The sequence below is a fragment of the Martes martes genome (genome assembly GCF_963455335.1).
Source record: "Martes martes genome assembly, chromosome: 4".
In the NCBI taxonomy this organism is placed as follows: domain Eukaryota; kingdom Metazoa; phylum Chordata; class Mammalia; order Carnivora; family Mustelidae; genus Martes; species Martes martes.
Window position 1 is genome coordinate 37,088,526 of NC_137891.1, and position 23,184 is coordinate 37,111,709.

General features: G+C 39.4%; 1 protein-coding gene across 1 annotated transcript in view; it reads right to left on the minus strand.

Annotated features, from left to right (window-relative positions):
* Positions 1-23,184, minus strand: part of VPS13B (vacuolar protein sorting 13 homolog B) — a 611,735-nt gene that overhangs the window by 68,042 nt on the left and 520,509 nt on the right. The window contains exon 34 of the mRNA XM_080801635.1: positions 19,444-19,605. Coding sequence (XP_080657761.1) covers positions 19,444-19,605 — 162 coding nt within the window. The remainder of the gene's footprint in view (positions 1-19,443; positions 19,606-23,184) is intronic.

Sequence of the window (23,184 nt, forward strand, 5' to 3'; positions counted from 1 at the left end):
CACAAATACTGTGAAATCAGCCTAGAACAACCTGTTACAAAAAGGGAAACCTGGCATACTCCCAACACACCCGTTAAAATGAAAACTGTCACTGGAGTCTAGTCCTTGTCAAAAATCTGAGTTTCAGATACTGACTCATCAATTCTACATAGGAATTTCTTGTAGGGTGATAATCATACACAAGTGCAAAGATTTACCTGGATGTAAGCTTATTCCAGCACTGTTTTAATAATAAGAATTAGGCATTGCTAGGAAACAATATTTTGTCAAATAAAATATTGTAAAAACAATGAAAGCTATCATTTGTTAGACACGTACTATGTGCCGAGCATTGGCCTCAGTGCTTTTTATACATTTTCTCATTTATTCCTTAAAACAATCTTATGAGGTTGGTACTGTTGTTCCATTTTACAGATGAAAAAGCAAACCAGGTCAGAGAGGCTGTGCGAGCTGCTCAGGGCCACAGCGCTGGGAGGGCAGGGATAAGATCGGAACTCAGAGTTAAGTGGTGTCGACTCTGGTGTGCTTAACCACACTTAGATTGTAGAATCCTCTCGAACTACCGAAGAAAACAATCACAGCACAAAAAAACATTGAGAATATTAGTTAGCGATAGAGTAATGGGGAAAAAGCAATTACAAAAAAATACGTGCAGTATACATTCCGTTTTTGTAAAATGAAGAAAAAGTACTTGTGCATGTTTTTAGGGTAGAAAATGGCTAGAAATATGCTGGAATGCTAACAGTGGTTATCTTGGGGTTGTGTGTTTTAAGTATTCCTTTTGTGTATGTGTTTTGTGTGCTTTTATGTAATTTCCAAATGTCATACTATAAATATGTATTATTTTGCAATCAGATAAACATTAATGTTATTAAAAAGAAAAACGTCTAATAGAAAGCATACAGAGCCTGCATTTTAAGGGAAAAGAAATGACACGTTTCTATTTTAGTAACTCAGATTCAGCTTCCTGCCTGAAGTCTCCCCCTCTGTCCCAGTCGGTGTCACCACTTTCTCATTTGCACCGCAGACGCTTTGCTAAAAAGGGTGACACGACGGTCAGTTCATCTCTCTAGCCTCCGAGCCCCTCCCAGAGGGTCTGGTTTGCTCTAATACTTATTCACATAATCCTTGGAGCAGTTTAATGTAATTACTTGAGCTTTCTTCCCCAGGGCGATAGTTTTTTTTTTTTCCAATATAGCAAATATTTTTAGGATCTACATCTATTAAATGTTTACCATAAGCCAATGAACTAAGCCACACGTGGTGGATATAAAGATGAACGAGACACATTACTCACACTGGAAATGCTCACAATGGAGTGGGAGAAACAGATATTTAACAAGAAAAATTATGCTGCAAAATTTTATGAGAGGAAGGAAAATTTGTTGTAGGACTCCAGAGGTATTCTGCTTGGGGAGTTAAAAGATTGACCAGAGGACATATAAGTTACGAAAAGAAATAACATGAAAAAACCATGTTGAAATAGAGTAAATAAAAGATAGACAGGGCTATTGTTTCGCTAAACAAAAGCAGGCGACAGCCTAACTTGGAGTGGGTCTTTCTGCACAAAATTAACGTCCACAAAGCACACTGACTGCATTATAAACAGGGACAGGTCCTAAAAGTAGCAAGCTATAGCTTCAAACCGTTTTGCCAACAAACAACTTCTTGTCCTACTTCTCGTCAATGTAATTTGGAAAATTAACTTTATAGTATGAACTCATCGGCTTACAATCCTCTGATAGCTTTGATCCTAACCCAAATGGAACCACTGAATTTTGATCCCGGAAAGGAAAGAGTCATACTGGAACAAAAATCATCATTTTAGGAAGCCAGATCTTGCTCTTACACAGGCAGAGGCATGCGTAGGTTCTTGGGGATGCGGAGACGTGAGGGTCAGAAGAGGACCTGCCCACGAGGGAGTGGTACGGAAAGAGAGGCTAAAGAGGCACAGAACTCCCCGTGGCCGCCGCTTCCCCTCCAGGCATCAGTCATCAGTAAACACCGGGACCGATGGAGCATTAGAGACGCAGACGGAAAGTAACTGACAGTTTCTTAGGCTGTTTGATGTCCTGCTCTTCACTATCTCCCTCGTCTTTCAACATTTACAGAGAGCGAGTAGCTCCCAGGGAGAAACAGGTTGTGGCCATGCGCCGCTGTATTTTATGAGCGGTCATCATGAGATAATCGTTACAGAGGAAGGAGGACTCAGGAACAACAAAAACAGATGCGAACAAGGGGAACTGTAGTTTTTCATAAAGTGTGACAGTTTGGGGTATCCGAGAACCATGAGAAGATGTAGGAAAATGTGTTACCTCTGTATAGCTGAGAAATAGTAGGACATGCCAGCTACAAAGCAGGAAGAGAGACAGGAATTGACTTTGTCCTTCTGCCCTGCAGCTGGGGACGAGAATAACAATCTCATTGTTCCTCAAGTGATAACAGACTCTAACCAAGGACCATCCATATACTATAATCACTGACGAACACTGAAAATAACCCATGTGACCTCTGAAAAAATATTACAAAGCAAAGGGAAGAGGATAGCATCTTAAAAAGTGAGCAGAAGAGAGTGGTTACCATATACACCCTGTTGCAGAATTCAGGCAAATAATATCAAGAAAATTTTTGGTCTTCTTTAAACGGGGTAAAAATACATGATTTTTGTAAAACTGTAGAAAACCACTGAGAGGAAGGAACACTCTGGCAAAAACAGAAAAAAGCCTGAGCTTAAAATAAATAGGTGATATAAAAAGGTAATTAGATAAAACAATAAATGCAGGAAAAACTAAAAAATGCATTTGCAGAATAAGGATTCCTACTGACGGAAGTAGAGCAAATAGGAATAACTGCTAGGAAAAAAATTGAAAACTTTTAAAAACAAATATATAAAGAAATAGGACAGAAAATGTCACAGGTATGAAAGAAAAACAAAATATACACAATTAATATAAACAAGAAATAATTCAATCATATCCTCCATCTATAAGGCTCTATAGCTTTAAAACAGTGCATTGTGTCCTTCCATTGTATAGTTTATGGTGAATTATTTGAATTTCCATGGTAAATAGGATGTCAAATGTCACACATTTCTAGCAAACATTAAGGCTTATTATGTTTCCATATATCTATAAGCAAATCATAGAATCTTTCTAAAATTAGAAAAGATTTATATTTTATAAGTAACTCTAAACAGAAATCCAAATTAAAAAATTCATTTATGGTTTTTCACTGTTCAGGTATCAGTCTCTGTTCGGTATCTGGCTAAAAATTATATACTTATGAAAAAGAAGTTAAAAAGGAAGTAAGAGTAAGGTGAATAATTTTGGTACTTCTGATTTATACATTGTCTATAAAACAATGAGATGCTTCAAGTATATTCTTTACTAAAAAATTACCTAAATCCAAATTATCTAAATTAGTGAAACATTCTATACTTCAAAAAAATTTTTGCAAGAAGATGTCGTGAGCAAATTCTCTCATATATTAAAAATACAATTTTATGTATAATTTTTGGGATATTTTAATCATAAAATCAGATACAAAGGCACATAGTAAAAGAAGTATGAAAGGACATACTGGTTTTGAAGAGCTCATTTCAGCATTACACATATATATTGTTTCCATGTTTCTAGAGGGTGTGGACTTCCCTATATTTAAATGATATGTGACTGAAAAAAACATACTAATGGCTGCCTTATATCCAGAACTGTATGAGTCTTTTAAGATGGCTTACCCCTGACAACTGCCACAAAGGGTTGAAAAGTGAAGATGTGATATGTATGTGTATGTGCACGTGAGTACAGAAAAGGATGGTCTGTCCATAAAATATGAGATAATTCTTATTTTCTTTTAAACTAATTAAATCAAATAACAACTTCAATTGCTTAATCTCCAACAGCCAGGAGATTTCGGTGTTGTATAGATAACACTCTTTTGACAGAATGATAGCCGATGGTCACCATGCCCTTGGTTGGACCCAACTTTTCAGTGGAAGAGAAAAGAGCATGTTGGACAGAAACAATAAAGAATAATTTAGGTGAACTGATAAATGGAAACAAGTAAGACAAGAAACTAGAGATACTGTTTAATAGTCATTCAGGTTTGGAAAAATATTTGGAGTTTGTGAGCAAAACTGTTTTGTCTGAAAATCAATTCTGACTAAATATAAATATAAACAATAGAGAAACCCAACCTAAAAAACTTTCTTTTAAATTGTTCTCAAATGTAACATTCATCATTTAGCAAAGTTTCCTTTAGTGTAAAATAGAAGACATGCCAACACGTGTCCTAAGAAAGGATAAAACAGTTTGACACAATCTTTATTTTTAGTCATCACGGCAATTTAGACAATTATAATTGTTATCCCTTATTTTTAATTAGAAAAAAAAAAGAATTCAACAGATGGATATAAAAGAAATCCAAATTTTTTATAGTTATTTATTTTCATTTAACTAAACTGCCTTGCCATACTAAGAAAACATTTTTGTAAAGGTTAAATAAAGTATTTCATGGCAACCGCTGCTTCTCAGTGCCTGTATAACAAGAAACATGAGCCAAAGTTGTGCAAGTTGGTTTTCTTTCCCAGTAAGGGAATGTGGTATCTAAGACCTTGTCCTAACTTATTTTATCCCCAAGTGTAAGTCAAGCAAGTCAAATATGAACTAATGCCTGAAGGGAAGTCCCTGACTCCAAAAGTATGGATTATTTCACATTTATCTTAAAATCTGCTCTCAGAGTTCTTAAAATTCACTAACTTGGCAAGTCAGGAATTATCATGAGAAATGAAATAATTTCATAACTATGAAGTCATCCAACATTCCATGCATCTGACACTCATTGGGCTTGGCCATGTCTTGGGCATTATTCTGACCTTTAGATAATAAGCTCTTCAATATCCTGTTCAGTATGGAAATAATTAAAAAGTACCACAGTATAATAGGTGTGCCATTGTCTTTAACAGAGCTAATGCTTTTGTTACAGACTTGTGCTAATAGGTTATGATTAGAGACAATCACATTATGTATACTGAAATCCTTATAACATTCTTAATCAGTATTTCCCATTACTTAAAAATGGCAAAATACCATGCTTTAATGGTCCAGCTGCATTCCCTTTCTCCAAGTACTCTGTATGAAAATTCACATTTAAAACTAGTTCAGTAAAGGACCTTTATGTTTAGACATCAAGAATTCACATTTCCAGAGCACGGGCTTGTGAAAAGCCTTTGAGTGTCTTGTAAAAAGCTTAAGGAATCTTCAGTACATTTTTCTCCAAAGCTATATTTCAATATCTAAAATTTATTGCCAGTGGAGGGACAGAGAGACCATTAGCAGCACCAGCAGTCATTCCTCTGGGTGCTTCACAGCTGAAATAATCCCCAGTTGTTCTTTTTCATGCAGGGTTGTAGAAAACTCCAGAAATCAGCCTTGGGACTGAATAAAGTGCCCTATCACAATCCTATCTTTGCCATTTCTGGGGAAAGACTTTAAAAGTCTTAACTAGGTTATACTGCAAATCATTTTTATGAAGAAACTTTGAAAAATACAGGAAAAATAAAACTCAGCCCCAAAGCTCTGCCTCTCATTTAGAGTGAATGCATTTCCCAACAGAAAATGAAGACATTCCAAGTACGCTTTAGCTACCAGATACTTAATGACCAAAACTGCTAGGGCCCCATTTACCTCTACTGGTCACTTCATAAGGCCCTCTAAGCTTCCTCAGAGAATGTAAATCTCTTGGAATCTCTCATGAAACTGAAATATTTGAGAGAGAAAGGTGAAAGGACAGAGTCTCCAGTCTACTACTTTGCTCTTTCAATTATTGCCTAAAACCGAAATAAAGACGCAGTTGGTGGTGACTGGACAGTAGGTTCCGGGTACTCAAACAAAGTCAGTGTTTACAGAATATTTGGGATTAAAATCCTTGCCAGATGGTCCCAAGAAGTGTTTACCTCACTGTTGATTTTAGCTATCTTAATGTCAGCAACAGTAAAAAGAAGCTTGTTACTGCCACTGGGGAGCAAAGGCACACAATCCTTCCTCCCCACATGGAATTGCTAGTTGCAGGCAGCTGTGCCCTACACAACAAGAGCCATACTGGAGGTTTCTGGGAATTGACTTCCATGGCTAGAAAAGGAGATTATGTGTGGCAAAGTTAACTTGAAATGATTTACTTTAAATCAGGAACATTTGGTAACTATACAACAGTACTTTTAGTTTATGACAAACAATAAGAATTTTTCACAGTTAATTTGGGAAGAGTTGGGGGCGCTTGGCTAGCTCAGTCGGTACAGCATGCAACGCTTGATCTCAGGGTCGTGAGTTCGAGCCCCATGTGTGGTGTAGAGTTTACTTAAAAAAAAAAAAAAAAGAAAAAAAGAACAAATTGAGAAGACTTGGACATGCACATGGACTTGAAAGGTACTCTCCTTTGGAGAATACTGTGAATTCCCCCCTGTAGTGATGTCCTAGTTTTGTCATTGTTTTCACTGGAAGCCACAGGGAGGTCAAAGGAGAGGAGGTGTGGGAGACCAGGGGCTACTCCTAATAAAAAGCCCAACTTCACTGACAGTATACAGAAGATACATTTTGAGATCACAAGACCTCTTTTTGTGTATCTGTACAGCACACATACAATATCCAATTGGATGGAAACAAGTTTACAATTTTCATATTGTTAAAATAATTAAGCTTTTAAGTCTATGTTCTTGAAAAATGTCAGAAACGTTATAAGTAAATAATGAAAACATTTTCTCAGTGAACATTTACCAAATGCCTAATATGAGCACGCTACAGGATTAGATGCTGTGGAAAATTCCTTTTTTTTAAGCTTCCTACTCTTTTTTTCTTTCTTTTTACTTTCAGCAAATACCCATTATGACCTCATCTCCATTCACATTCATGCTCATTCTCTCTCTCTTATTTCAAAGTCAGAGGAGGCTTTCCTGGTAAGTGGCAAATGGCCCCCAATTCTCTCAGCAACTCTCAATGAGAGGTAATACCTAGTTCCTTATTCTTTGGATCTGGCCTAACCCTGTGACTTGTCCTGCCCAAGAGGTGGTGACAGAAGATGCTGTGTGAGCTCCAAGCTTAGGCTCAACAGGCTTAGTAGTTTCTGCTTTGGTTTTCCTGTCTGGGCTAGTCTGCTGGGGCAGTCACATGGAAGAGAACCAAGAGTACCCTGGCCAACAGCCTGCCAACTGCACATATGTAGGCGAGGCCATCTTGGACCACAAGTGAGCTGTGCAGACACCAGAAGAACCTCCTGAGGGCATCTAGGTTTCTTACCAACAAACTCATGAGCTAATGCATTTTTTTAAAAGATTTTATTTATTCATTTGATAGACAGAGATCATAAGTAGGCAGAGAAACAGGCAGAGAGAGGAGGAAGCAGGCTCCCTGCTGACCAGAGAGCCCGATGCGGGGCTCGATCCCAGGACCTGGGGATCACGACCTGAGCCGAAGACAGAGGCTTTAACCCACTGAGCCATCCAGATGCCCTGAGCTAATGCATTTTTTTAAGCTACTAAATTTTGACGTGCTCTGTTAAGCAGCAATGGATATCCAATATAAACCTCCTCCCATGCAGGGTCAATCCTTCTACCTGTGGTCTGGATTCCTTCTTCCTCTCCCATTCTAAGACCTTATGCCATTAATCATTTTTCCTCTCTTCTGCATATCAACCTCTGCTATTTATTGCTTCCATATAGAACATGCCCAACTTTCTTCCATTTAAAACCCCTGCTTGTTCCTGCAGCTTTCTCTAGTTAACATTCAGTCAAGATTTTAAAAAAAAAATTCATGCTGATTCTCTCCATTTCCTCACCTTCTGTTCATTTTTAATCCACTTCAAGTCGGCTTCTATCCATATTTTGCAATGAAAATGCTTTCTTTGAGCCATCAATGACCTCTCAATTGCCAAATACAATGGCTTCTTCAGTTCTTGTCTTATTCAATCTCTGTATGGCATCTGATAATTACCCCCCTCTAGATAATCTCCTTTCTTGGCTTTTAGAGCACTGTATGTCCTGCTTTTCCTGTTATATCTTAGTTTTCTTATATCTCTTACCCCTTCCAGTGGATCTCATTTCTTAGCCTAATTTCCTTATAACACCCCACTTCTAAGATCGCACCAGTGATCCCTGTCTTCTGCTATTTGTACTTTTGCATAGTCCCCTCCCATGCTGAATAGGGCTGATCTGTGTAACCACTAAGATATCACAGAAATGACAATGAATGACTTCTGAGCTTAGGTCATAAAAGACACTATGGCTTCTATCTTGTTCTAAATTGATCTGGATCACTTGATCTGGGGGAAACCAGCGGCTATGTTGTGAGAATACTCAGCCAACTCTATGGAGAGATCCTTGTAGCAAAGAGCCAAGTCCTCCAGCCAAGAGCCACGTGAGTGAGCCATTTTGGAAATGGATTCTCCAGCGCAGTCAAGCCTTTAGATGACTACAGTTCCAGATGATGTCTTGATTGTCTTGTAAGACATCATGAATCCCTGTAGCTCAGGGACTCTGAGCTACAACTACCCAGTTCAACCACTCCTCAAATTCTTGGCTAATAAAATGGAGATTAAAAACAATGTCTGTTGTATTATCTACTTGGATTTTTGGGTAATTTATTAAACAGCAATATGTAACTAATATAGATTTTGTTTTCTCCAAGAGGGGTGCTACTATAACAAAAGCCAAAAAACGCAAGGGGCTTTGGAGCAGGCAAGTAGGCAGAAACTAGAAGGACTTGAGAAGAGTGTTGGCGACTATCTAAGGTGCTTCAAAGATACTGTTAATAGTTATTTAATGGCCTGAGAGGAGGCTGTCAATGAGGACAATGATGTTGGACAATGGAAGAAGGGACATTGCTATGTAATGGCAGAGAGTTTAGCAACACTCTAGGCTAGAGTGACATGGAAAGTATAAATGTGCCTAATCGACTATGTGATGTGGCTAAGGAGATTTCCGGGCAGTGCTGAAGTAACTCCTGGCTTCTATCTGCTGCTTATATTAAAGTCGGAGAGGGGTTGACAGAAGCTTAAGAAAGAAGTGTTAGATAAAAATGAGCCAGGACTTGCTAGTTTTCAACATTTCTAGCCTTCAGATGACAAATGATGCTAAAATCAAGAAGTGGTTTCTATGCAAAGATCAAATCCAGGACATGACCAGGAAAGCTGGTTTAGGGATGAAGCTAAGAATGTGGCTGTAAAATCCTTTGTTAGGATTGCAGAAAGATCTAAATTGGTGTCCCAGCAAACTATTCAAACAAGGGCTTCTAAGACACTCAGCAGCGTGAGCAAATCCCAAAGCAGAAAGGAATTATCTTGAAGAGACAGGTGATTTTGTCCACTGTAGTAAATCTCAGTAAGATTAACAAGAGACCCACAAAGTCATTTAAAGAATTGTATTGGCAGAAACACTGCCAATTTTCACTGAAAGACACAAAGTATAAGATGGTAAAAGAGGGCTGTTGAGTCTTCAAAATTATACTGAATTTTGAAAACCATGAAAACTACTCAAAAAAAATCTGAGCAGACTATGAAGTGCAAACAAAGGACACTTTTCAAGAAAACGGATGGATGACTCAAGGAGGCTTGAGCCAAGAGTCCAAAGCCATGAGCCATGGACAATTACTCTTGAGCAGGAGTATGAATGATTACTAATCAAGAAACTTCTGACATTTATCTGGTTGGATATTAGAATTTTTATGGACCCGTAATTGATGGGTCTCCCTTTTCTCCTTTTATGAATGGGAGTGTCTGCAGTAGCCATCTTTTTGCCTGTACATCAATGCTGTACATTGTTCTACTGCAAGAGATAACTAACAAAGTCCTCTTCTCTTAGCCCTGCCTCCTTGGGCATTCTGATCTATTCCCAGTGCTACTTAGGCACTGATGACAAACCCAATTTTTACCTCTTAGGCCAGACTATTCTTATGACATTCTGACTCTCATTCATTTGCCTCCTCTACATGGCCACTTGGATGTCTGGTTAGAAAGGGAAAAGGGAAGGAAAGAACCTTTGGTTATAGAGAGCTGAGTTCTTCACTAGAAACTTTATAAATGTTATTGCATGGGATAGTCACAAAAATCTCTTGATTTTGCAGAAGAGGAAGTCGAGGCTCCAAGGAATTAAGAAACTTTTCCAATCTTACATAGCTAACAAGCCTTAGGAGTGAAACCCAGGCACGTATGGCTACAAATCTGTTTTTTCTAATATATCATCCTTTCTGCCCTGCCAAGTAATCCAAAACTCAACGTGTCCAAAATGGATTTTAGAGTCACCCTGTTGTGTTCTCATATCCTATTCCATCCTCTGTCTCTAAAACACTGTCTTTCTACTCAGTTCCCTGTCTTGGGCCAACAGCAAAGCTGCCAACTTGTCCCCTAATTCTGAAACCTCAGAGTTAAACTAGGCCCTTCCCTTCCATAACCAGTAACCAAATCCTGGTGACGGTAACTCCCAAATGACTTCCGAACAGATCACTTCCAGCACAAACCTTCCCTTCTAGCCTCTCTGATAAAGAAAGAAAAGTTCATAGTTATTCCAATAGTTATTCCAATAACTACAATTTCTCTCCAGCTAATCCTCAAGATTTTCTCTTTCTCTTTGGTTTTCAGTAGTTTCATCATGAGGTGCTTCAGTGTGAGTTTCTTTGAAATGTCTGGTTGGGGTTTTCTGAGCTTCTGGGGCCTGCAAATTTCCATCTTTCACAAAACTTGGGGCGTTTCTGGAGTTAATTTAATTTTTTTGGCCCCACTCTCTCTCTCTCTTCTCATTCTTGGATGGTAATTACTCATATTTAGACCTTTAGAAATTGTTCCACAGGTCCCTGCAGTTCGATCCATTTTGTTTGAATCTTTTTTTCTCTCTCTTTCACACTGGATGATTTCTACTGACCTATCTTCCAGTTTACTGCCTTTTCTTCTCTGTCATGTTGTATTATATTTCTATTACTGAAAGACAAATTGCCACAAATTTAGCAGCTTAAAAGAACACACATTTACCATCACTCTGTCTGTGAGTTAGGAGTCCAAGTAGGGAAGAATCCACTTCCAAGTGCGCTCAGGTTGTTGGCAGAATGTCTTCCCCTGTGGCTACAGGCTGAGGACTCTGACTTACTAATGACTGGGACTGGCAGCCACCTGCAGGTCCTGGAGGCTTCCCACAGCTCCCTGCCCCCTGGCCTTCTCTGTAGGCACTCACCACATGACATTTTACTTCCTCAAGGCCAGCAGGAGCCTATGGGTCTCTCTCTCCTTACAAAAGGGCCCACCCCTTCTTTTGGAGCTTTTATCTGATTCAATTAGGTCCACAAAATGTTCTCCCTTTTGATTAATTAAAAATCAACTAACTTGGGACCTTAATAACAACAGTAAAATACCCTCTCCTTTGTTATAGTTGCTTTAAAGTATATGGTCATTCTAACCTCTAGGTCATCTTGGTGTTGACATCTGTTAATTATCTTTCTTTTGAAACTGAACTACTTTTTGGCGGGGGGGGGGTGGGATTCTTGAGATTTGTTGAATAATTTTGGTTTGTATTATGGACACTGTCAAGGTCTTGTTGTGGAAACTCTGGATTTTCTTATAACTGCTCCAGAGTGTTAATGTTTTTGATTTAACAAGTATTCAATTCATTTAGGCTCAAATGGAAAACCCTCACACCTTGGTGAGTGGCTGCTGAGTTTCATTCGGTTCTTGAAGCCCTGGGTACAGGCTGCTTCCAGTTTTCCCCAGGCCCACATGCTTCTGCAGTCAGTGGACAGTTGGGCCGAATTATTTTCCCACTTTCTGGCTTCCCCCCATCCAAGGTTTTCTCCTTACTCTCTAGCAGCCTTGGTGGCCTGAGCACTTTCTCCTGCTATGTGGGGCCAGGAAGACGATGGGCTACCCCTTGCGCTGAAATGACTGTAACTGCCATCCAGCACAGCCACCAAACAATGGGGAATTCACTCTGCAGGCTGCTTGCTCCGAGTTTTGATTCCCCTCCAAAAATCTGCCTGCCTTTGTTCAGTCTCCAGAAGTAGTTCTTTTTGTGTTTTGCTCAGAATTTATAGCTATTATTCACAGAAGGATGGGTCTGCTAGGCATTTACCCCGAGCGATGACTTCTCCTCTGCCTTGACTCAGTCACTATGGTCACTCTGGGGCTCTGCGGCCAGGTCCACACTGCTCCCTGCTGGCATCCTCTGTCTCCTCCAGACTGCCTTTCCAACTACTCCGCAGGGATCTCTCCAGGATGCAGCTGGGATCCTGTGAGCCTTCCATAGGCAAGAGTCGCCCATCACATATAGGTGGATCTCCTCAGATGGACTGCCGGGTTCTTCAGAACACAGTTCCTCCAAACCGTGGTGTGCTGGAGCTGGCTCGAACTCATTTGTGAAAAAGCACTGCTGAACAGTCAGGAATTTTGTGGTCTGGTTGTTAAATCATTGGTAGCTTGAGATCAGCTATGGTGGGAGCATTTACCCCACCAAAGTTAGCCAGCCCTCCATATCTGGACTTCCCCGACACCAGCCAAGAGCCCGTTACCAACATACATCTCTTCGGCAGGGCACACAGTTTTTATGCCTGAGATACTGTGAACAAAATCCGAATCCCCCTGAACATGACATGCTACCAATATATCTACATCTCCCTGGTTCTGTATCATGTCCTTCCTCCACTACTATTCACCGGACCAACTTCTACTCAACCTTTAAACCCAGCCTCTGTGGAAAGCCAACTTTGACCTCTTCAAATATTTAGTTTCTCCTGCCTTTGTGTTATCATGGCCTCGAGACAGCATTGAAGCTGCTTAGCACAGAACACAAGGGCTCCTACCTACTTTCCCATCCTGCGGATTCACACGTGTCCTCTCTACTACAGTCAAATCGGTCCAGGTGTCCTACTAGGCCCCGCTGTGTCCTCCCTCTGAAGCTTTCACACAAGCTGACTTCTTTATCTGGAACACCAGCACCGCCACCCTCACTTCATCAGCCAAACTCTTCCTTAAACATTAAACTTCCACACAAATATCCCCTCTACCGGTAAGCCTTGCCAGATTCTCATCCTCAGGTTAAACTTGGAAACATTTTCTTTGCACTCCCATCGAGACCTTGGCCATATCCAGAAGCAATGGACTGTACTTCCTGATTCTCTCACTTTTCTTCCTTATGGTTAGTATTTTAATTCAGTTACCTGTCATTTCCCCCTGTTTTGAATTACTGCAATAATGTCCTGATAGATACTGATCATGTCCATAAAAATGTTTACTTTTCTGACTCCCTCATTAGACAGTAAGTTCTTTACAAAAAAATGAACATATTTAATTACACACAAGAGGTCACAATAAATTAACATTTGTGGATTAAAACTGAATGGGAGGCTGGGAGACCAAATCAGCTGCTAGATGGAATTAATGGCAGACAAGAAGGCTTGTGAGTGACTGAGTCAGGCCTTGGATGCCAGAAAATTTGGATATTTAATAGATGATGGGGAGGTTATGAAGATTTTTGGACAGGAAATTGTAATAAAGCATTATTCAGGGAAGTTTCTTGAGAGGTAGTCTGCAAGATAGACTGGAGTGGGGCAGAGCTGTAACTAAGAGACTATTTGAGAGAAACTTGCAGTCGTTCATATGAGAATTAAGATAACCACTACTGATAAGTCACTGCACTTGCCACTCTTCCAGTTAGTGTTTGAAATTCCCTGTAGTCTGTGCATAAATATTTTTTCAGGGTTTTTACTTAATTTCTTTCTGCTTTAATAATCTATATCCCTTATTTTAAAAAGTTGAGACCTACATAAAAATGTAATAAACTGGAAAAATATGATCTTAACCTACCACCCAGATGCAACCACTGGCAACATTTTGATATATATCCTTCCAGCATTTTCTATGCATTTGTTCTTATATTGCTAAGATCATACTATATGTATCTATATCTATATCTGTATCCATATCTATATCTATATTTATTTTATATTCTGTTTTCTGACTGATAGGGTATGGGAGCACTTCCTCTATGTAAAAATCTGAAGGTCTAATAATTGTTTATCATTCAGATATTTTAAATTTTACTCAAATTTAGCTTTAAAAGTGACACTTTGATTTTTAATTGACACTACAAATAAAGCTGTGATAAACATTTTTGGTATATAAACTTCTGTTTCAATTTAGATTATTTCCTGAGAGTAGATTACTAGTAGGGGATTTACTAAATCATTTTAATAGCTTTTGTGCTTATTAAATTGCTTTCTAGAGAGGAAGAATTAATTCCATTTGCATCTTCTAAACAAACTTTAACATGCACGCCACGTGCCATGTAACAGAGGCAAATACCTGAAAAATTTATCACTTTAAACAGTTTTGCCAACATAGACTATTTCCTTATCTCCCTAACTCAGCTTTTAAATTTTTAAAACTGTGACTGTAACAATAAGGAATGTGCTCTTTCTTTATGACATATATATACATATGCATTATGTAAATGGATATGGAAAGAGTGACAATGAAGCTGACAACGGGCTGGACTCACCATAAGAGAGGTAGATACTCAAAACCTATCACTATCCCTTTAGACAAGAGGAAAAGTGATCAGATCTCACTTTAAAATAATTTTATATACAGTGAACTGGAGGACTTTCTATCTATACAAACCCAGAAGAAGTAAAATAAACATATCTTACTGTTATGTGGTGAGTACAGGTTGGTCATATGTGTTAGATTTAAACTATAACCTGTCACTTTGTAATTTCTGAAACATTTTTCCAAGTTTTCAAGTGACAGAAATACTACTTAGGTTAGAGTGAAACAACTGACCATCAACTGAGTTTTGTCAACAGAGAGGCCTTCAAGCAAGACTGGCAAGCTATGGCTTGTGGGCCAAACGGGGCACACTGCCTATTTCTGTACAGCCTGTGAGCTAAAACGGTTTTTACATTTTTAAATGGTCAAAAAAAAAAAAAAAAGAAAAATACTATTTTGTGATGTGTGAAAGTTACTGAAATTCAAATTTCATAGTCTATAAATAAAGTTTTATTGGAACACAGCCACATCTTTCATTATGGCTGCTTTTGTGCAGAGAGGAATAGCTGCGAGAGAGACAGGAAGGCCCCAAAAGACCTAAAATATGGACTACTTGGCCCTACACAGAAAAAGTTTGCCAACCTCTGTCTTGGAGTAATATACGATTTTCTATTTTCTTCACTAAATCTGACTATTTTAATGAGTATGTCCCAGATGCTCTGCTGCTCTTCAAAATTCTTACCTTGTTACATTTTGCATTTTAAAATATCTGCCATTTTTTCTATTAAGTCCCTTTTGGAGCAAAATTTTACTAACTTCTATAGCTCTGTTTAGAGCCCATTTTCACCTTGCTAGATGGTTTGATTACTGAAATTAAGTCACTGGTAGTTGAAATTCTGCAATTCTAAAAAACACATCATCTATAAATTGTGCATGTTTTTGGAGCAAAATTTTATTAATTTCTATAGCTCTGTTTAGAGCCCATTTTCACCTTGCTAGATGGTTTGATTACTGAAATTAAGTCACTGGTAGTTGAAATTCTGCAATTCTAAAAAACACATCATCTATAAATTGTGCATGTTTTGAGGATAAAAGCACATGTAATTCCTTACATACAAGGTAGAGGCATTCCTATTTCAAGTTTAATTAGCCAACAGTGCTCTCTATCAACCAGGAAAGAAAGTCAACTTGAATAGCCTATACATGCATCCTACTGGCTGATGGAAGCGTCCCTATATTCAGTTTGGCTACATTAAACAAAACCTTCCTTGACCCTATGCTGCACCTACTACCCATATTCTGGGGAAAGATACCATTAACTCACACCTATAGTCAATCTCCTACAATATGAAGCACTTCTTTGAAGACCAGTCGCTTGCTGGTTATTCTCATCCAACTGGATCTGAAGTCTACTGAACTGGGATATCCAAGGGCCTCTGTGATGGCATTCATGATTGTGCAGTCGAGTATGTTCAACTGTTCCCTGGGAATTAGTTCTGTTCTTCCTTTGTTTGTTTAGGCAAGCAACGGTTGCGGGATATCCAGCATTTTAAATGATTCTGCCTCAGAGCATGTGTTAGAAACTATAAGGAGAGTTTACAACTTTTCGATCTTAAAATCGGCTTTGGATTTCTGGAATTGGTGTGTCCATGTTTCTTCCCATCCTGTTGAGACTTACTGTTGTTAGCAACCTCCTGTGTGGTTCTAAGATCTGCTGACCTCTTTGAAACCTTTCCAGCTGTCATTGCCACTTTCTTGATCTCTGCAATATAAGCTACATTGTTTAGTGGAGTTAAGTTCTATGACCTCTGGAAATCCTCCCTGAGACTATGAATTGACTAACACCCAAGGTAGCATAAACATGCAGACGCAAATGTTCCTAAAACGCAGCCTGCTGGGCAATGCAGGATATGACGTGGAGTCTGGAAAAAGCAACAGTTTGCTCACTTGCAAGGCTATGACTACCTCCAGGTGCAGTCTGAAGCTAAGCGGCTACGTTTTCTGGACCTCAGATGTAACCTCTCATTAGAACACAACAGAATTCGCAATTGTGGATGTAAGGAATTCCATGAAGACCCTCTGGGCCCATTAAGACTTCTGGCTTCAGAGGGTCCTAAAACACACTTCCTTCAACCTATAGAATTTTGTAAAGAGACACCTTTTTTTTTTTTTTCTTAAACAAAGTTGATCTAAGTTTTAGCTTGAAGATTATAATGCTTACAGCTCATTAAAATTTGTATCCAGAGAATGCAGTTGCAAATTGAAAAGGAAAAAGAAAAGTTTAATAGATATCTGTCTTGTGTCCAGTTTGTCATAAAAAGGTTATTATTTTTGGTAATAAAGTTAAGACTTTGCAAGGGATTTACTTGGACTAAGAATTCCACATTAGTCTGGCTTTAAACGTGGAGTATCAGACTAGCGATTCTCAGCCTATCTTTTGAAACCTTACAGCTTTGCTATTCTTTTTTTTTTTTTTTAAGATTTTATTTATTCATTTGACAGACAGAGATCACAAGTAGGCAGAGAAGCAGTCAAGGAGAGAGGAAAGGAAGCAGGCTCCCCGCTGAGCAGAAAGCACGACATGGGGCTCGATCCCAGGACCTCGAGATCATGACCTGAGTCGAAGGCAGAGGCTTTAACCCACTGAGCCACCCAGGTGCCCCCCAGCTTTGCTATTCTAACAGACAAACCATGTAGCCCAAACTTAGGAAAGCTGGACAATGCCGTAGAAATGACACTCTATTGAGAATCAAAAGATATGGATTTCAGTCCCAACTTTATCACCATCTCAACCTAACATTTCCACTTGTCTCCTTAGTTATAACACGCATAACACAAACCGCACATGGATATTGTGAAAACAAAACTAGTAACAAATATAAAAAGACCTTGAAAACGTGCAAAAGAGTAAAATATGCAGGTGTCATGCTGGTAGCGGTCAGCCATGCTTCTTTCCTGTTTCTTTCCTTCCCACCCAGATGCTGCATGTCTATAACATGAAGACTCCTGTTTCTCCACACCACTGAGCCAGCTGCTCTTAAGATCACCCTTCTCATCCTGGCTCCAGTATCAGGAAATCTTTTTTTTTTTTTAAGATTTTATTTATTTGAGAGAGAGAGTGCTCGAGTTGAGAGAGTACAAGCAGGGGGAGCGGCAGGCAGAGGGAGAAGCAGACTCCCTGCACAGCAGGGAGCCCGATGTGGAACTCGATCCCAGGACCCTGAGATCATGACCCGAGCGGAAGGCAGAGGCTTAACCAACTGAGCCATGGGGGAGTCCCCAGTATCTGGGAAACTTGAGGGTCACCAAGGGCCTCTTAAAGAGACTGGGAGGGGAGGTAAGTTTCCTGCACTTTGCTTTTTGTGGGTGGAGGCTGGAGCGTGTGTGGATGTGGGTGCCGTGGAAATGGGCACAGCAGAGGGCTACATGGAGCTGCGCCTTCCCAGAGGTTTCTTCCGTCCCTGAAAAATGCAATTACTGTGGAAACTTTTCGAACATCTAAAAGGCTCTACGACAAGTATTAACATGGGTTGTCTCTGGGTGGTTGCCATTATAGGAGTTCTGGGGGGGGGGGGTTGTTTCTTTTTTTTTTTGCTTTAATTTTTTTGCCATATGTCTATATGTTCTCACTTCTGCAATTAGTAACACAAAAACCCAAAAAGATATTTTGAAACAAACAAACAAGCAAACAAACTGGCTTTTAACTATGTTATAAGGGGCAAACAACTCAACCACTTAAGAACATGGAAATTTCTAGAGAGAAACATTAGAAAATGAGGGCATGCCATTCACTCTAAAAAGATGAGTATGACATCATCTCATCTGAGAAATTTTCCTAACAAGTTTTATTAAAAAAGGATTTATGTGGTTTTAATGTCCTGTCAGGTTTGCTAGAATTAAATAAATATTCTTAAATAAGAATGTACTGTGTCTACCTTTCCAAGTCTTATTCTAGCAGTGTGGCAGTATGATGAAAAAGCGAGCAAAAAATCAGAATCTAGCTACTGGGGGCGGGGGAGAAGCAAGAGGGACCCGGAGGGCATAACATATTCTGAAGCTGGTCTATAGACCAGATGGGAAAACTTGCTCTCTAATCTAATGACTTTCTTTTAATCACAAGCAGTAGTTTCCTTATTACCCAGAGTTTTAGAAATACATTATTCTTGAGATGACTTCCTAGGATTTCTTTTACTCATTTAAGACCACATCTTTGTATTTAATTCATCCTCATATTATCCCTGCAGGGCACATCCCTCTAATTATTCCCATCTAAAGTGACAGGAAAATGGAATTATACTACTTGGAAAACAGACATCCTTTGGTATGTCTTTTCTCAGTGCCCCCTTGGTCACAGATTGTGAGCTGTCCTTGGAGGGCAAGGACCGTGACTTCCCCGTCTTTGCATGTCCAGTGCCCAGGCCATGCCGGGTGCAGAGTAGGTACACAGTAAAAATCTGAACAAATGCCTAAATAATAATAGCCAACGTGTAATGCTTACAGTATCTCGAGCACTATTCTAGTGCCATTATACACAGTAACTTGCTTAGTCCTCAGAACCCTACAAAAATGCGTGTTACCATTATCCGCATTTTACAGATGAGAAAACAGACGCCCAGAGAGCAGAGCAAGGTTACCGAGCCGGGATCAAAGCTTACAAACTTGGGCTCTAGAGTCCAACCGCATCACGGCCACACCGAGCTGCCTCTGTAGCACCTGTGATAACCAGGCGACTGTTCCCTTCCAAGAGAAGCAAGGTTGTGCTGGGCTCCCACCTCGAACCCTTCCTGGGTTTCTGTCAGAGGCAGCTACACCATGTGGTTCCTTGGTAGACTTAAAAAGGGAAATAACTGGACACAGGCACACAAACGCGTAATAAACGAATCCCCAACGTTCACAATTGCTGTGTTTGTAAGGCTGTTTCTCAAATACCTGTGGGGATTTGTGGGAGCGCCAGCTGTACTGGTGACTGTGGAGACTCGCCAGCAGAATATTTTCATCAGTATCCACCTGGCCAAACCGCAGTGTCTCCTGTGTGTCATTACAGATCACAAAATGGCTGAAGACCAACTCCTCTACCTCAGGGCATTTGTTCTGAAAGAAAAAGAATACGAAAGCCAACGTGCATCAGATTAATTGCAAGATGTTTGGCAGCTGTCTGCCCAGTGGCGATTGTTACAACACAGAAACACTAAAAGATCTGTTGTCATTAGCTCTGGTATACAAAGTATTCTATACTTCCAGGATAAGCACAAAAAATACCTTAAAGAGATCTTAAATGTTCCAAGAATATGTTTTGATTTATACTCCTGCAAAAGAAATCATAGGCACAGAAGAGTAAAAGAACAATGAGATCCCTCAAACTTTTAACATTTTAAAACGAATTAACATGCTACAAAGAATGCAGTACAGAGTAGTGCACGTTTCTGAGCAGAGTACTGGAGGCTAGAATTACCATGTTCCTGGCCTTCTACACTCGACAATCAAGACCAATTACCAAAGCCACAGTTTGTACCCTACAGAAAGTAAGGATCATTTAGGTAATACATCCCCAGATCCCTTAAGGGGGAGGGTGGATGTGTGTGTGTGTAAATCTGCTCAGGGAGAGATGTAAATAAAACCATAACTTTCCCTCTATTGTTAAGAGGCTGAACACACAAAACAGACCAGCTCTGGAATCAGTATAAGCCAAGTTGCAGTTTTAAGAAAGATAATGTTCATTGAAAAACAGTTGTTGGTGTCTGTGTCAGCTAAGAGTCATCCATCAGCTCATGTCTTCCATTCATCTGCTGAGGCTCAACAAATTAGTAATATGTCCTGTGTTGAGACCTTCCTTCTCCACTTAATGGTGTCTCCGTCAGTTGCTGTTATATACTGACAAAGTGATCGAGCATTTCTGTGTTTCCTCTTCTATCCCTCTGGTTAGGTTATGGCTTAAAAATGAATAAACATATCTTTTTGGTAAATGAAAAGAATAGTTGAATAGATGCTCAAGCTGAGAATGCAAGAAAAAAAAATCTTAATTAGCCAATCAATTTGCAGACAAGGGGAGGTCACTGGAACTGATACTTCTCTTGTGGTCTCTATTCCGTGGTTGTGGAGCTAAATGTCATAATGCCACACTAGGTCACTTGCCATTTTCCCAAGGTGAGGGAGAGTAAAAGGGAACATATAACTCACAAGCATAGTGATTTAAGTGATTATGAGGCCTGAGGAGTCTAAGGACAAAGTACCTGGAATCCAGCCTGGAACAAGACCCAATCTAGAACCTCATCCAGAACAGGTGTCTTGGGGGGCAGAATCCACTCCTAGTCATGCACAATGCCCCCTAAGTAAGGTGGACAGTACTTTCTGGCTGCAGTTGATGAAGGGGCCCTGAAACACCTCATTCTTCCAAATACCCTTGGGAATTCACTCTGTCACCCATCGATTCTCACCAATCTCCCTATTCTCAGAGTGGAACCTTGCTTGACAGCCACACTAATCACACACAAAAAAAAGGAGTCTCGGATTAAGAGAGATCAAAGTAATTAGAAGCAACAATTATCTGTTGTTTACCAAACTCTACGCTGTGGCTTTTAATCATGAGCTATGATTTCAAAGCTTGACTCCAGTGGGGTTGAATGTCCTGCCCAATCCAACCCCTGCTGCATCGTGAGCCATTCCCCAATTGCTCGCCAAGCCCCAGCTCCACGAGCTCTTTCCTGTTCCTTCAACACCACCCCAGCCCCCTTTCAACTCATTCAACACATCAAGCTCTTTCTTGCCTCAGTGCCTTTCCCTTGCATGGACCTCTTTTCCTTCACACTTAACTAACTTGTTTCTACTTAGCATTCAGGTTCCTGTTTTCAGGTCATTTTCTCTGGGTAGCCTCCTGGAAGCACCTCCAGACCAGGTCATGTCCCTCCTGTTTACGCTCACCTCACACTCCTACTGTTTCACTTTCCCTCCTGAGACTGAGAAATCATTTGCTTGATTCTCAGTTCACTCTTGTCTCCATCACTAGAGTCCATAGGTGCAAGAGGGCAGGAACCAAGTCTGTGTTTTTTTTACCAGTTTATGTCCAATACTCAGCATAATGCCTGACACGTAGGTACTCGGTAAACACTTATGAAGCAAATACATGAGTAAATTTAATTTTTAAAATTATAAGTGAATTCATGTTCACAGTAGAAAAATTAGAAAATATAGGAAGTAGGGATTTTTTTTAAGTCTCTAATTTTGCACGCAAATAACTCCTGTTAATATTTTGGTGGATTTTCTTCTAGCAATTTGAATCTCTTCAGAGTATCCTACCTGTTTCTATTCCAGTCTATCCTATCTGATTCTGTCTTATATGTCTTACCTATTTAAAGGTTTATAAACCTTTACTCAAACTGGAGTCCAGTGTATAATTATTTTAAAGAGATTTTTCCATGTGCCCTTATATAATCAACATAAACTGCTCTCATAAACTTTTTTCTCTCCTTTAGGTCCAAGAGTGCAAACATGAAGAAAGGAATATGATTCCAAACTTCCAGTTAGATGTCCTGAGACTGAAATTCAGTTTTCTTAATGAGTTGGGATCAACCTTCTGGTAACACAGAAGTTAAGTTACCACATGGGGTTTGAGAAGGGGAGAAAAAAAAAGCGCATATTACTTTCCCTCATCTCCAAAAACTGACCTTTAATAAATGGTGAGTGTTTTAGAAAAATGTAAATGAAAAAACACAAGGGGGTTGTTTACATTTTTTTAAAGAATACTCAAAGTCCTCAGAGAACTGTTTCTCTACTGTTCCTTCATCTGTGGAGTTCATTATAACCGTAGTAAGTTTAAGCATTTCTTGGAGTGTCTTAAATTCTGGTGTATTTTTAATAAAACAGTTCGTGCACATTTTATATGACATCATATAGTCTAAGTCTCAGGATGCTCATTCAGATTTGTAATTAAAAGATGGCTTATCTACATTTAAGATTCATGCTGGAGTGTTGAACAGGCATTTGCAATTAAACAGAGACAGACATCATTCTGGCGTAAGATAAGACACATGATGAGCAAGACCCTCATTTTTAAATAAAAATCCCCTTTACATGTCATTTTGTCCAAATGTGGGGATATGGCATTGAAACATAAAGCAAGTTGCAAGTGGCATTTTGTATCCTCAATCTGGTTTCACAAAACATTAATCATGTACCAAAGAGAAAAAAAAAAAATCACAGCCAGAGAAATCAGACACTGATGAAGCTGATGAAGGCTTCTGTTAATCTTGAGCTTGTGACCTAAAGGTGAAAGGCCAAATTGTTTCATTCTTCAACTGTCTGGTCCATCCACACTGGATACAAATGACTTGTCTCAGATACGAATCCAATAAAAGTATGCAGAGAACTTGAATAACTTATCTTAATTATTAAATTCATATTTCTCATCGGCAACAATTAGACTGCATATGAGACTATACACAAATAACCTCCAAGCTTGGGAAACTAATCTTCCCCACTAAGGGAATAAACCACATTCAGAACATCTTAGAAACAATGAACTTAATAACCCTCTATAAACCCATTTCAATGTCAAATGTCCTGTAATTTCAAAGTAGTGCATTTTTGTATTTACTTTAGAATGCGTAGGGTTAGATGCCTACCACATTAAAACTTGGTGGCAAGTACCCTTGACATGGGAGGAAACAAGAAAAT